Raw genomic sequence first — 16719 nt, 5'->3', positions numbered from 1 at the left:
CCTGGAGGTAACCATTATTTTATATTATAAATTTGTGTGTGTGTTGAAATATTAAGCTTTTTGCTGAAAATATAATTTAAGTGGAAAGAAAGATATAGGCTTTGTCGTGTTCACTACTTGTATATTTACATCGTGAGTTTGGTCTTTATCTGTCAGTTCTTGGGGGAAAAAAGAGTAGTCTTAATTTATAAAAGAGTTGATAATACTAAGAGAAATACATGTCAAGTGACTGACGTCTATAATTTCTGCTTACAGTGTTAAAATGGTGAAAGTCAATGAAAAGGATGAGACTTCAAAAACTCCTGGACACGACCCACTTTCCTCAATGTCAAGTGAAGGATCGTTTGTTGTTTTGGGAACATCACCTCATGAATCTGAAAGACAGCCTGCAAGTGATATTACTATTGTCTCACAGCCACCAAGTTTTAATGAACTTATGTTGACAGATTATCAGGTATGCATATAAGAGAAAATTGCGCAGTGCAATCTCTTTTATGTCCATAATTTTTATGATTCCTATGCTATGCATTTAGACACCATCGAACTTACCGGAACCACTATCTGCTGACTTGAGTCCAGAAGAGGTTCACAAAAAGCTTGAAGAGGTCGTGCAGCACAATCTTCATCTGAAAGGTAAGCTGTCAAATTTTGTTACAGCTTTTTAGTTTGGGATTCATAGTAGTACTCTGTTTAGTCAACAAGCTTATAAAAATTTTGAAGAATGATGTCATTTAACTCACATTTTACAGATCCATGTTGTCTGTTTCAAAGACCAGTAGCAAGGTTTATTTTAATCACAGTCTTTCCAGTGTGTGGCAGTTTTGCCTGTCTGTCTCCAGACTGGATTCACTTTGTTCAGAAGCAATTCCAGAATAACCGAGGATAGTTAGCTGCTAAATATTTGTATCCATGACATAGCCTATCTTGTTTTTATGCAAACATTTTTGTTGTTGATTGACGTTTTGGAGCATTTGTGTTGTAAGATCAAAAGTTTTCATATTAATAATTCTTGTGTACTTTCAGCATTAAATGTTAAATTAGGTCGCCCATAAGTAACACTGAAATATTTAATGAATAATGTTTTTCATTGGGAGGGAAGGGAATAACTGTTTCATTCATGCTAAAACTGCAAGGCATTGTACATATCAGATTGTCTGGCAGTGTAATTAAAAGTACAGGGGGGAGAGGGAATTCTTGGTCTGGCACAGAGATGATAATATCATTCAAATTTTGTTTTTGTTTTGTTCACACAAGTGTCTACTTTGAGCTGCAGACAGGCACAACAAAAAGACCGTTACACATTGAGTTTTTGGCCAAAGACTTCTTCAGAATAGAAAGGAAAACGCACACATTTGCACAAGCATATGCACCTAACACACATGTAACTGCAGTCTTCAGGCATTCTGGCCAGAATGCAACTGCCACATTGAACGAAAGAAGCAATCTGGATTAGGAGGGGGAAGGATAGCAGGGTATGAATGGGGCATAAGAAGAGCACTGTCTGTCGGAGAGGGTATTCATGTGCTAGATGGCAGGACAAGGCTGTGGGGATAGGGAGAGGTGGGGGAGAGAAGGGTTGCGGAAAAGGAGAGGAGCGGAGAAGGCAAAAAGACAGGTGGGTGTATTGGCAAAGGGCGGCACACAGTGAGGCTTAGAGGGTGTGGATTGGGAAGAGGCGATAAGACAGAAGGGGCAGAAACTGTTGGGTGGCGAGTGTGGCGATAGTAGGTTACAGTAGGTTGAGGCTGGTATAATTTCGGGAGTGGAGAATGTGTTGTAAGGATAACACCTCATCTGCGCAGTTCAGAAAATCTGGTGGTAGAGGGGAGGATAAAGATGGCCCTGGTTGTGAAGCAGCTGTTGAAATCAAGCATGTTATTGTTAGCTGCATGTTGTGCCACAAGGTGTTCCACTTTGTTTTTGGCCATAGCTAGGCAGTGGCCATTCATCCTGGTGCAAAGCTGCTTAATAGTCATATCAATATAAAAGGCTGTGCAGTGATTGCAGCAGAGCTTGTATATAACATGGCTGCTTTCACAGGTGGCTCAGTCTCTGATGTGGTAGGACAAGCTTATGACAGGACAGTGTGAGTGGGTGGGGGCAGGTCTTGCACCTGGGTCTTCCTCTAGGAAATGATCGCTCTTACGAGGGTTTGGCACTGGGATTGGCATAGGTATGGACTAGGACATTCTAGAGTTTGGACGGGTACCAGAAGACCACTTTAGGAGGGGCGGGACGTGTCTCAAGTAGGATGTCCATCATTTCAGGGCATGATGATGGGTTATCAAAGCCCTGATGAAGAACGTGGTTCAGTTTTTCCAGTCCTAGGTGATGTTGAGTGACTGAGGTTCTTGGAGGTGGTGAGAGGATTGGGAGTGTTTGGGGATATGGCATGGGAAATTTTGTCTGTAGACTAGGTCTAGGGGATAGTGTCTGTCTGTGAAGGACTTTGTGAGACCTTGAGTGTATTTGGCAAAGGGAGTTTCTGTCACTGCAGGTACACCATCCGCAAGTGGCCAGGTGGTATGGGAAGGATATTTTTGTGTGGAAGAGATGGCAGCTGTTGGAAAGCATGTACTGTTCTGACTGGTGGATTTAATGTGGACAGAGGTGTTGTAGTGGTTCCACATGCTTTATTTCTTAGTTTGTTGCTCTTGGTGTCGATGTACTGCTTTGCTACACTGGCTGAAAAGTAGGGTTTGTAATTTGGATGTCGACTATGGTAAATAATATAGAAGACACAGTTACGTTTTCCTGACTTTGACTTTGTGCAATTCCTCAATAACACAGTTAAATATGGACTGATTGTCTCATGACCAAAAAATGGCCCTTTATATATCATCACAATAATAGGTGCTGAAGCTACACATTGTTTGAAGTTAAATTTACAGAAATTTCAATTAAAACTTAACTCATTAAATTAACTGAATACATCAAAAGTTGGTTCTTTTTAACAGTTTCTTCTACTCCACCTTTTGTATGGTTGTAAAACGTCTTCCAGCGTTTTTCTGAGGGTCTGTTTCTTCATAAAACTCTCCATCATTATAGATGGAGATGAGTACAACAGATCATGATTAGGCTGGAACACATGACACTATTGTTACATCTTTTGTAAAACCAGACAGACTTGAAGTTACAGTTCTTTGTGTAATGGGCCAAAATTTTGGGGGAATATAATATTTTGTCCTTTCATAATGTTCCTACTAATGTCAACCATATTTTCAGTAGAATTCTTACAAGAGGCACACTGGTGTTCCATGTGTCAGTAGTTATATTTCTGCCAGTACTTTCTGAAGGAATAACAAGATGTTGCACTATTTCTGAAGGATTGTTTGATTTGTTGAAAGGACCATCTTGCTGCATACCTACATATATTTCAAAGTTCACAAGATTAAACATCTTGAGAGTCTACCAAGCCAAGAACCTTTATGCCATATTTCTTTGGATGTTTTTGACAGATATTGTCAGAAGGAACATCGTCCACAAAATGGAATTAGTTGTGTGTCAATTATCACATGTTCTCCAGGAGTATATAGCTTCAAATACTTACCTTGCAATGGTATAATAAGTTAACTCACAGCAGCTAACTTGTCAGTTTTTTCCTCTCATCTCTAGAGCTTTTGTCATCAGAGCGTATACAGCAAAGTAACAACAGGGATCTTCTTTATGGCATAATAACTGCAAATACATCAGGCCCACCTTTATCCCACCTTTCTTTGAAATGTAGGTGGGAAGCTTTGTAAGTTCCTGCATGTAGTGGGAGGCCCAGAAGGACTTGCTATCTGTATCTTGTGTCTCACAAGATCTGTCAAACTGTCCACATATGTTCATTACATCCAAATTAGTGTGCACAGCAATGTCATCAATCATTTTATGATAAAGATTAAGAGAACAAATTTGTGTTGAAGTCTTTGCTGCTATGGCCAGCACTAAAAGTGCCTGGCTTATGAGAAATGATGTTATGGCTTTTGGGTCTTCCCCTGTCACTAACTGGTTTCATATGCTATTTAGTCCATCCATCTTTATTCACCCCTGTAGCAGTTATTACTAACAAAATGAATTCCACCATTGCGGGTTCGGGGGTAAGAATAGGCCCGCGGTATTCCTGCCTGTCGTAAGAGGCGACTAAAGGGAGTCTCAAATGTTTTGGCCTTAACGTAGTGGTTCCCCTTGGGGTTTGACCTCCATTTTTCAAAATTCTACAGAAGTACGAGCCTTTTGGGGAAGGACACCTTACGTGGTGTATCACTGGTCTTCAGTGCACTAAGACCTTGGCACTCAGCATTGTAACGGCGTTGTAACCCCACCCACTATTCCTCAAATTGGGCCTAAACGCCTGATGGGTTGCACAAGTCACGCCCATAGTGCGTCCCCATCTGCACCTACGATCATGATGGACTATCCATGGCACCCGAAATCCAGCATGGTAGCCAGCCCGTTGTGGTGGGGTCGTCATGTACCCTCTAGGTTGTAGCCCCCTGACAACACAGGAGTCGTACTGCCGATACCTGAGCTGTACCCTCCCCACGTCGGCCAAGGAGTAGATGCCAGTCTCCTTGGGGCATCAGGACTCCCGGCAACGGTCATCCTGCCAGGTGGCGCCTGTGGGGAGAGCCCCTGGTCGGAGTGGGTGGTATCGGGGCGGACGTTTCGCGGATGAAACGTCAACATGCATCAGGTCGATCTGCGGCCGAGTCTTTTAAAAAGAAAGGTACTGTCTCTGGTTCTGGTTCTCCTGCCCTTTCCCCTTTGGCCACTTCCTGGGAGGAAGGACAGGCCCGCCGGCTTGGGGTGAAGTACTTCCCCTGCTATTTAGTCTGTTCTCGAACTGATGGGGGGGACGTTCGCCACCTCCAAGCCCATGTTCTTTGTCCAGCATATCGAGGACATCTTCGGGGAAATCGAGGCTCTCAGTAATATGCGTTCGGGGTCCGTTCGTATAAAGACCACCTCCGCCACACATTCGGGGGCGCTCCAAGCGTGCAACTGACTAGGGGACACCCCAGTGTCCATTGTCCCGCATCTGGCACTGAATAGGCTGCAGGGGGTTATTTTTCATCGGGACCTCCTGCTGCAATCTGATGAGGAACTCAGGGCCAACCTGGAGCGCCGACGTGTGCATTTCGTCCGGCGAGTCCAGCATGGCCCCAAAGACCGTTGCACCGACACCGGGGCCTTTATCCTCGCCTTCGAGGGGGACGTTCTCCCGGAGAAGGTAAAGGTGATGTGCTACCGGTGCGACGTGCGACCTTACGTCCCGCCTCCTATGCGCTGCTTTCGGTGTTTGCGCTTCGGGCACATGTCGTCACGGTGTGAGGCTGAGCCCCTTTGTGGCGGTTGTGGATGTCCTCTTCGTGAGGAACATACGTGCACCCCACCACCTCGGTGCGTCAATTGTCCTGGTCTCCACTCACCTAGATCTTTAGACTGCCCCGCGTATCAGAAGGAGAAGAAGATTCAGGAAATAAAAACTTTGGACCGTCTCTCTTATTCTGAGGCCAGGAAGAAGTATAACCACCTCCATCCCGTGACGTTGATGTCTTCGTTTGCCTGTCGTGTCCACTCCTTCCACCGTATCCTCACCCCTATCCTGTCCCCCCTCCACCTCCTCACCCCATCCGGGGTCTATGCCTCTGCCCCCCAAATCCCTCCCTTCCAAATCCTCCTTCCTCGCGGCCCCTGCCCCCTCTGCCCCAGGGGCCACCCTTCCTCCTCCTCCTCCTCCTCCGCCGCCTGAGAAGCGGTCCTCTTCTCAGGCGTCCATCGGGGAAACGTTCCGGACCCCGGCTTCCGAGGTCCGGCGTTCCAAAACGGACCCCACGCGTGAGGACCTTCTTCGGGTCCAGCCCACCATCCCCGTGCCTCATCGGACTTCCAAGAAGGCCACCAAGAAGAAGTCTTTATCCCCCTCTCCACCCCGGTGCATTTAGTCTGACACTCCATCCGTGAGTCGCTGCTCCCGGCCATCCTCAGTTTCGCCGGGACGCTCTGCCGCCAGGCGCTCAGCTGGCCTGTCCTCGGCGAATGATGCTGCCCCTCCTACGCAACCCAGGAATGCGGCCGCAGCTGGCAACGAGTCGATGGAACAGGATCCGCCACCCGCCAGTTGTAGCATTGTTCCCTCAAAACCTGGCCCTCCGCGGCCATCGAGGTGACCAGCTCTTCACCCGTTTCGTTCCCCCTTTTTTCTGACTAGCGATGGCTTTGTTACATTGGAACATAAGAGGTATTCGATCTAATCGGGAGGAATTACTACTGCTCCTCCGCCTGTACTGTCCGCTCATCCTTGGTCTCCAGCAAACCAAGTTGCGCCCAACTGACCATATTGCTTTTACCGACTATACCTCGGAGCGGTCTGACCTCACCCCTGTGGATGGTATTCCAGCTCATGGTGGGGTCATGTTGCTCGTTCAGGATGATGTCTATTACCATCCCATCCCATTGACCACCCCACTCCAAGCAATAGCTATCCGTATTACTCTTTCTGCCTTTACTTTTTCTTTTTGTACTGTCTACACTCCATCGTCGTCCGCAGTTAGCCGGGCTGACATGATGCACCTGATTGTTCAGCTTCCTTCGCCGTTTTTATTGTTTGGCGACTTCAATGCCCATCATCCCCTTTGAGGCTCGCCTGCATCCTATCAGAGAGGCTCCCTCTTGGAAGATGTCTTCAACCATCTCAATCTTGTCTGCCTCAATACTGGTGCCCCGACTTTCCTCTCGGACTGTACTCATACCTACTCCCACTTGGACCTCTCGATCTGTTCTACCACTCTTGCCCGTCGGTTCGAGTGGTATGTCCTTTCTGACACCTATTCGAGCGACCATTTCCCCTGTGTCGTTCGTCTTCTGCACCACACCCCATCCCCACGTCCTTCGAGCTGGAACATACCGAAAGCTGACTGGGGACTTTACTCCTCCCTGGTGACCTTTCCGGACCACGATTTTCTCAGTTGTGACAGTCAGGTCGAATACCTCACGTCTGTTATCATCAATGCTGCCGAACGTTTCATTCCTCGTACTACCTCTTCTTCACGTCGCATTTCCATCCTCTGGTGGAATGAGGCTTGTAGAGACGCTATCTGTGTTCGATGACGTGCTTTACGCACCTTTCGCCGCCATCCTACGTTGGCGAATTGTATTGGATACAAACGACTCCGAGCACAATGCCGTAGAGTCTTCAAAGACAGCAAAAAATCTTGTTGGGCCTCTTTCACCAGCTCCTTTAACAGTTTTACTCCCTGTTCTGTCGTCTGGGGTGGCCTGCGCCGGCTGTTGGGCATTAAGGCCCACTACTCGGTACCTGGCCTGACTTCAGGTAATGAGGTACTTGTTGATCCTGTGGATGTCTCCAACTCCTTGGGCCGCTTTTTTGCGGAGGTTTCAAGCTCCGCCCATTACCACCCTGCCTTCCTTTCCACGAAAGAGGCAGAAGAGGCTCGGCGACCTTCCTTCCACTCGTTGAATCTGGAAAATTATAATGCCCCCTTTACTGTGCGGGAACTCGAACGTGCACTTGCAGTGTCCCGGTCCTCTGCTCCGGGGCCAGATGCCATTCACGTTCAGATGCTGACACACCTTTCTCCGGCAGGCAAAAGCTTTCTACTTCGTACCTACAATCGCGTCTGGACCGAAGGTCAAGTCCCCATGCGTTGGCGTGACGCCGTCGTTGTTCCTATACCCAAACCCGGGAAGGATAGACACCTTCCTTCTAGTTACCGCCCCATTTCTCTTACAAACTGTGTCTGTTAGGTGATGGAGCACATGGTTAACGCTCGGTTAGTTTGGATTCTTGAATCTCGACGGCTACTTACCAATGTTCAATGCGGCTTTCGATGCCGCTGCTCCGCTGTTGACCACCTTGTGACCTTGTCGACATTCATCATGACCAACTTTTTGCGAAAGCGCCAAACGGTAGCCGTGTTCTTTGATTTGGAGAAGGCTTATGATACCTGTTGAAGAGGAGGTATCGTCCACAGTATGCACAGGTGGGGTCTCCGCGGTCGCCTGCCCCTTTTTATTGATTCCTTTTTAACAGATCGAAAGTTTAGGGTACGTGTGGGTTCCGTACTGTCCGACGTCTTCCTCCAGGAGAACGGAGTGCCTCAGGGCTCCGTCTTGAGCATAGCCCTTTTTGCCATAGCGATCAATCCAATTATGGATTGCTTTCCATCTAATGTCTCAGGCTCTCTTTTTGTCGATGACTTCGCGATCTACTGCAGTGCCCAGAGAACATGCCTCCTGGAGCGCTGCCTTCAGCGTTGTCTTGACAGCCTGTACTCATGGAGTGTGGCTAATGGCTTCCGGTTCTCTGAAGAGAAGACGGTTTGCGTCAACTTTTGGTGATATAAAGCGTTCCTTCCGCCATCCTTACATCTCGGTCCCGTTGTTCTCCCATTCGTGGAAACAATTAAGTTTCTAGGGCTCACATCTCTTATTTGGCTGCCTGCTGTACACGTTCCCTTAATGTCCTCAGAGTTCTTAGTGGTTCATCTTGGGGAGCGGATCGCACTGTCCTGCTTCGCTTGTATCGGTTCATAGTCCGATCAAAGCTGTATTATGGGAGTCTCGTCTACTAGTCTGCTCGGCCATCCCTCTTACGCCGTCTCAACTCCATTCACCATCAGGGGTTACGTCTTGCGACCGGAGCATTGTACACTAGTCCCGTCGAGAGTCTTTATGCTGAAGCTGCCGAATTACCATTGACCTACTGGCGGGACGTACTGCTTTGTTGGTATGCCTGCCGGCTGTTGTCAATGCCCGACCATCCCTCTTATCAGTCCTTCTTCGCCGATTCTCACAACTGTCAGTATGGGTTGTACGTGTCTGCCCTGCTGCCCCCTGGAGTCTGCTTTCGTCGCCTGCTTCGACAATTGGATTTTGCCCTCCCTACCCCCTTCAGAGAGGGTGAGAGCGCGACACCACCTTGGCTCGAGGCTCCGGTTCATATTCATCTCGACCTCAGCTCGCTCCCAAAGGAGGGTACTGCAGCTGCAGTGTATTGCTCACGGTTTCTCAAACTTCGTGCGCGACTTGCCAGTCACACCTTTATTTACACTGATGGCTCCAAAACTGACGATGGTGTCGGCTGTGCCTTTGTCGTCAGGGCCGCCACCTTTAAATTCTGGCTCCTCGACCAGTGTTACAGCTTTACGGCCGAGCTTTTTGCCCTCCATCAGGCTGTTCAGTATGCCCGCCGCCACCGCCATTCATCTTATGTACTCTGCTCTGATTCACTCAGTGCTCTTCAGAGCCTTGGAGCTCCATATCCGGTCCATCCCTTGGTGCAACGGATCCAGCAGTCCCTCCTTTATTTTGCTGATGATGGCTCTCATGTCAGCTTTCTGTGGGTTCCCGGCCATATAGGAGTGCCTGGGAATGAGACTGCTGATGCTGCAGCCAAGGCTGCAGTCCTCCTGCCTCGGCCAGCCTCCCATTGTGTCGCGTCATCTGACATTAGTGGGGTTGTTTGTAAGAGGCTTGTGTCATTGTGGTGGGATACTTGTTCATCACTTCAAGGAAACAAGCACCGGGCCGTAAAACTGTTCCCAATTGCTTGGACAACCTCCTCCCGACCATCTCGGCGAGAGGAGGTCCTTCTGACCAGGTTGCGGATTGGGCATTGCCGGTTTAGCCACCGCTACCTGCTCTCCGGTGACCCAGCCCCGCAGTGCCCTTGTGGTCATGCATTGACAGTACATCCTCCTCACACATAACTGCTTCTCATTTGAGGGGGAGATATACAAACAAATTCTTGGTATCCTTGGTTATGTGCCTGTCAACAACTTAACGTGTTACTTGGCTGTAACACTTAACTCGTAAATTATAAGTCGTAGTTCCAGGTGAGGATTATTCAAGGGGAGATATCTTCTACAGAAAAAACAAATTGTGTTCTGTGGAGGTTGGAATTTGAAACATTAGATCCCTTAACTAGCTTAGTAGGTGAGAGGAGTTTGAAAGAGGAATGGATAGATTCAAATGGGATGTTATGGAAATTAGTGATGTGTGATGGTGGAGAGAATAGGATATTTGGTCAGATGAGAACCAGATTATCAATACCAAGTCTAAGAGGGGTAATGTAGGAGTAAGTCTAATAATAGATAGGAAAACAAGATCTTGACTGAACTATTATGAACAGCTTAATGAATGGATTATCATGTTTTAGATAAACCAAAGCCATGGACAAATACAGTAGTAAAAGTATGTATGCCTACTAGCTCTGCAGATGAAGATTTTGATACAAAATATATGCTGAGTTGAAAGAAAATATTCTATAAATTAAGACAGACGAAGAATTAATTGCTTTGGGGCACTGAAATCAATAGTATGAAATAGAAGAGTGGGAAAACCTGGACCTGGGAAAGGAGTGAAAGATGAAGGTGCCTGGTAGAATTTTTTACACAGCATAATTTAAGCATTGCAGAGTTTGATTTAACTCTGAAGAAAGGTAAATGGAATAGAGCTTACCATCATTAATCAGTTATGAAATGCAGATTAAAGGAGAAGAAATTTCAAAAAGCTAGGGAACGAAGTGAAGAGACTTGGATAGATTGGAACAACCAGAGTTTGTTGAAAGTTTCACAGAAAGTCAGCATTAATCAATGATCACCCAAATTTGGGGGTGGGGAATAAATACAGTAGAGGATAAATGGGTAAGTTTGAAAAAAAAAAATGAAATAATGAAGATAGCAGAGGGAATACTAGCCTAAAAGACAAGATACAGCAGAAGTCCTGGCCGGGGATAACATACAAGATATTAAATGATGCAGGCACAAAGGAATGCAGGAGAGGGAGAGGGAGAGAGAGAGAGAGAGAGAGAGAGAGAGAGAGAGAGAGAGAGAGAGTAAAATAACAGTGTAGCAATGGCTAGAGAAGAAATGCAACTTCCAGAAGCATGCATGTAGGTAGGAAAAATGGATGCCACTTATAATAAAATTAAAGAAACCTTTGAGGAAATGAGAAGCAGGATTATGACTATCAAAGGCACAGGTGGTGTGCAAGTAACTAAGCAAAGAAGTGAAGTCTGAAAGTTGGAAGGAGGACTATGTAAAGGAAAATGTCGTAACATAATGAAGGATGTTAACAACAGTGCAGCCATAATTAACCAGCACTTAATCTTCCACATACAAATGAACAACAAACGTATAAGCTGACACAAGTAGACAATAAGAACACAGTCTGAAGGTGAGTACCTGCTGCATTGTGCTTATATAGCAGAGGGCTCTGGTGCTTGGGACGGTGGATGTTGTGTCGTGTGCACTAATCGTGTGGCTCATAGCAGACAGTGGCCAGTGGCCAGCCAGCCCAGGTGCCTTTGGTGGACTATTTGAAGTGTAACAAGCAGACAGTGTTAAGTGTTGGTTTATCACCAATTGTGCATGAATCTAATTGTGCCAAGGCACAGCATGTTTATATGGACTGTGTTGAGACAGACTATTATGAAAATTATATATGTTCTGTATTTGTGTGGCTCATATATGATGGAAATGCATGGGTGTTCCATTTATGTACAATGTTTTTCTTCTTGAAGATGATAGTAATGACTGAAACCAGTAGAGTATAAACATAAAACTGTACCTCTGATAGCATAAATTTGCTTTTTGCAAAAACATTTTGAGGCTTCATTCGGAATATTTTAATTCTGTAAAATATGGCAAAGGACTTGGAAAATTACTTGAATCATGTGGATGGTTTCTTGAAGAGAGATTGTAAGATTAACATTTACAAAGGTACCTGAAACAATGGTAATGGAGTCTAACTGAATTAAATATGGTGCTGCTGAGGGAATTTGATCTGAAACTGAGATGCTGAAAGTAGTAAACAAATTTTGCTATTTGGCAGCAAAATAACTGACCATGGCAGAAGTATAGCAGACATAAAATGCAGACTGGAAATAAAAAAATCTCTTATGAAAAAGAAAATATATTAACATTGAGTATAAGTTTAAGTGCTTGGAAGTCTTTCTTGAAAGAACTTGTCTGAAGTTGTGCCTTTTATGGAAATGGAACATGACAAACAGTACATGCAAGAAGAGAAAAGTGGATTTTGAAAGTGGTGTTACAGTAGAATGCTAAAGATTAGATAACATAGACCAGATAGCAAATGAAAAGGAAAAGAGCTTTGTGGCACAACTTGACTAAAAATAAGGCATAGATTGATAGACACACATAATGTGGCATCAAGGAATGGTCAGTTTTGGAAGGAAGGAAAGGTGTGTGTAAGTCATGGAAAATAGTGTCTATGTGGAACGAAAATTTATTGAATCTCTTTAGTTGACAGAGATAAGCTGTAATTGGCTAAAGTGATGACCCTGTATATTGGTAGTCGGGGGAGGGGGGGGGGGGGGGGTTATGAGGGTTTCCAGATCATCTGTGTATATGCAGTAAAGCACAGCGTTATTCTGTGATGGTGAGCACATGGGCAGTCTTCTTTACTCTTTGATTTTTATTGCTATTCATTGTCTTGACTTAGATTTTTCATTTCATGGTGTTCGGGCTTAAAAATAAAAAGTTATTGCCTAACTACTTTGTTGAATGTGTTTAGCTGACAGATAAGCTGTAGTTGGCTAAAAGGATATAGGCTGCAATAGTTGTACATAAATGAAGGGACATCCACAGGACAGACTAGCATTTAGAACTGCATCAAATTAGTCTTTGCATTGAAAACTTCAACAACTTCACGTGTGTGGTTTATTAAATGAATAAACTGAACAATTTGGCATTAGAAAATTCATTTTTGAAAATGGTTTACTGTGAGTGGAGATAAACCAGTGTTGTTGAATGTTTATGAGGAGGCTGCTCCTTTATTTTCAACATATACGAAATGGATGCCGGAACTCCGAAGTAGTTGTATCTCTCTTGCAAAAATCTTTGTGGATGGTATCCTAAAACTGCAAACACACATGCAATGACTAATAGTGTCATCTCTTATGTTGTTACTTACCACCATGGCACTATCATTCATGGAGTTTCATTGTGATACCTCTGTTGTACCCGTTGATGTAATTTTGTGATGTTTTGCCAGTAATATTTGGAGTTATATTCTTAAACATTCTTAGTTCCTACCCATTCCATACTGAATTTCGCCTGAAATTTAGATCCAAGTGTTTATTACGTCATATTTGGATTCAAGTTAAGCAAACAAGTCAGGGCTAAGAAGTAGATGTGATTGCCGTTCACTATTTATTATGTTTCCTGAACAAAATGTTTTTGTGTAAAAAGTCTGAACAGATCTTTTCTTTTTTTTCAGAGCTGTTGTTCCAGAATAACCTAAGCTGGAAACGTAATTACCAGATATTACTAACATGGCAGGAAGAACTCTCAAAGCAGCAACAGAAGAATAATGAAAAATTTGCAGAAAATAAGGAGTTCACAATGAAGGTAATTCCTGATCAGTGGTTATTATTGGGCAGTTTATTCTTTTTGAGTTTTAACTGAAGTGTACAATATTTCTGTCAGAATTCATGGTTCTGCATGTACATATTAACAGAAACTTGTCCCACTATTTTGTTATAATTGAATCTGAAATTCACTGTTTCTGTACAAACATAAAATTAAGTTCAATTTTAATTCCTCAGAAGAAGAGATGAGAATTGTAATTGTAGGAACACAGTAAAACAAGCTTTCTTTCAAATGCTCTTCATGGAAATGAGATTCAGCTTCCTAGCAGTCTTTCTAATTACACAGGAATAGGCATGCATACTGATTAGCAATGGTTTTTTTAAACTCAACAACTATATAAGTTCATCAACTATATATGCAGATCAAAGTTATTCATTAATACTTCTGGTACATAACGTGTGTGCAAGCTATATAACAATGCTTCATATACACAACCTATTTGACCAACGGTGTATAAAGGAAAACGGGTAAATCTGCTGATGTAAGAGACTGTGACAAAACGCAATGTGTGTTGGGTTTGTGGCTGGGAATGAATGCCATGAGAAGGGCAAAACTTGTATACTACAAGTCTTCATGAAGAACATTTTTGGAAGTAACTACTAACAGCCATCAAGTATGTATAAAATGCATGTTTGACTGTCAGCTGCTTCTTTTTTAAAATTTAAAACTCAAATATCGACCGGGTTCAGTGACAGACCATCTTCATGGATTGGGATTAAAACAGTTTGGGCCACATCACATCTGTCTTTACTTAAATAATGACCATGTCTCATATGTAGAGCATGCCATGAATTCCAGTATAACACATAGGACTTTTAAAGGCTGTACTTCATTAAGAATCATTCTGAAACTTCCTGGCAGATTAAAACTGTGTGCCCGACCGAGACTCCAACTCAGGACCTTTGCCTTTTGCGGGCAAGTGCTCTACCATCTGAGCTACCGAAGCACGACTCACGCCCGGTACTCACAGCTTTACTTCTGCCAGTATCCGCCTCCTACCTTCCAAACTTTACAGAAGCTCTCCTGCGAACCTTACAGAACTAGCACTCCTGAAAGAAAGGATATTGCGGAGACATGGCTTAGCCACAGCCTGGGGGATGTTTCCAGAATGGGATTTTCACTCTGCAGCGGAGTGTGCGCTGATATGAAACTTCCTGGTAAATTAAAACTGTGTGCCCAACCGAGACTCGAACTCGGGACCTTTGCCTTTCGCGGGCAAGTGCTCTACCATCTGAGCTACCGAAGCACGACTCACGCCCGGTACTCACAGCTTTACTTCTGCCAGTATCCGCCTCCTACCTTCCAAACTTTACAGAAGCTCTCCTGCGAACCTTGCAGAACTAGCACTCCTGAAAGAAAGGATATTGCGGAGACATGGCTTAGCCACAGCCTGGGGGATGTTTCCAGAATGGGATTTTCACTCTGCAGCGGAGTGTGCGCTGATATGAAACTTCCTGGCAGATTAAAACCGTGTGCCCGACCGAGACTCGAGCTACCGCAATATCCTTTCTTTCAGGAGTGCTAGTTCTGCAAGGTTCGCAGGAGAGCTTCTGTAAAGTTTGGAAGGTAGGAGACGGATACTGGCAGAAGTAAAGCTGTGAGTACCGGGCGTGAGTCGTGCTTCGGTAGCTCAGTTGGTAGAGCACTTGCCCGCGAAAGGCAAAGGTCCCGAGTTCGAGTCTCGGTCGGGCACACTGTTTTAATCTGCCAGGAAGTTTCATATCAGCGCACACTCCGCTGCAGAGTGAAAATCTCATTCTGGAAGAATCATTGTGTTACTCATAAAGTGACCCACTAGCATTATTACATATTTGTTGTTAGACAGTGGTATCTGTATTGATATTTGAAATAATAGGAATGTATTGTTTATTTTTCAGTCCCAGTTGCACATTTTTAAAATACAAGACTATTTTTGATCTCCCTCGATCATCTTCAGATTTTTAAAAAAAGTAAATTCTAACATCTACTGTCTGGCTGAAGAATTACATCTACTGTCTATTATTTTACAAAAAGAGAAAAGTATTGTACATAAATGCAGACTTTATATATGTAGTTGCCTCAGAAACCCATCATATCTGTGTCGGAACCACACATCAGAGTACTCAAGTATGCAACTGTGGCCCATGTTTTAAGGTAACTGTACGAGAGGGGGGGGGGGGGGGGGGGAGAAAAGTGGAGCAAGGGGAATTGGGAGAGGGGAAAGATGATAGAGTGGGAGGAGTGGTAGGGATTTACATTTGGTATAACCTTCAGTAACTTGGGTAAAAAGAGAGATGCTTTCACTGAAATTATAAAAAGTAAGATTGTGTAAATAAATTTTTGTTAGAAAATCAAGAGTATTGAACAGTGAGGGAGGGGTGTTATGGGCATACCAAATTACGTTTGGTAAAACATAGTATCAGAGAAGTTACTCTTATAAAACATGTTGCAGTAAGCTAAATGGGTATTCAGTTTCAACACTAACAATGTTGCTACAGAAAATTAAAAGGCAGCAATAATATAAAATCAATGTTAGTACACTAACAGGTGAACAGAAAGATAAAATTGTGTATGCCCATGTGTTGTAAAGGATGTGTGTCGGAAGTAATAGCTAGGCAGCCTTTCGTAGTACCAGTTTGCATATAGGATTTGAGGTTCATAACATTCTTTGCTTCAGGTTGAAACACCACTTTAAAAAAAAAGAAAAAAACCTTAGAATACCCGGGAGCAGGTATATCTAAGATAAAGTGTGAAAACTGTCCAATAGCTTTCATTGGCCAGGAAGGCAGGATATTTGAAATACATTTCAAAGAGCTGTTAGCTGTTTCAATTTGCAATAATAAAGCGTAGCTTGGTGAACATCTTCTAATATCAAATCATGCTTTTGGAACCATTGACATGAATTTTGCAGTGCAACGCAATGAACCTAAGGGTTCACCTCCTGACAATGTTGGAAGAAATTGCGATTTTTACACACCATTTACAAAAGTCTTGCAACACATTAAATCAGCAGATTTATTTTATTAATAGTAATTTTTTTAGAATTTTGAAGCCCTCTTCCAGTCATTCATCTCAACAAAGCATGTGAGTGAGCAACAGCCTCGTACACTGCGAAGGGACAGTGGGGCGCATCGGCTCACATACCATCCTAGCAGCAAGCTGGCAGGCAGACTGGCTTCCATACATATTGTAAAACAGTTTGCTGTTCAATGCCATCAGACAGAGACAGATGCTGTTAAGTATGACCATCATGTCCTATTCCCTGTGATTTTAGCTGCTGCACCTAGTTTCAGGGTTACAATTTTATTGTTTTATACCATTTACAGTTTTATACTTTAAA

General features: G+C 44.1%; 1 protein-coding gene across 3 annotated transcripts in view; it reads left to right on the top strand.

Annotated features, from left to right (window-relative positions):
* LOC126273187 (optineurin) overlaps window positions 1-16719 on the top strand; it is a 158633-nt gene that overhangs the window by 44119 nt on the left and 97795 nt on the right. For all 3 annotated transcript variants that reach the window (XM_049976706.1, XM_049976707.1, XM_049976705.1), the window contains 3 exons: window positions 256-454; window positions 534-633; window positions 13249-13379. In XM_049976706.1, coding sequence (XP_049832663.1) covers window positions 256-454; window positions 534-633; window positions 13249-13379 — 430 coding nt within the window. The remainder of the gene's footprint in view (window positions 1-255; window positions 455-533; window positions 634-13248; window positions 13380-16719) is intronic.

The sequence above is a fragment of the Schistocerca gregaria genome, chromosome 5 (assembly GCF_023897955.1).
Source record: "Schistocerca gregaria isolate iqSchGreg1 chromosome 5, iqSchGreg1.2, whole genome shotgun sequence".
Classification (NCBI taxonomy): domain Eukaryota; kingdom Metazoa; phylum Arthropoda; class Insecta; order Orthoptera; family Acrididae; genus Schistocerca; species Schistocerca gregaria.
The sequence above is the reverse complement of the archived record's forward strand: the minus strand, read 5'-3'. Positions and strand labels throughout refer to the sequence as shown.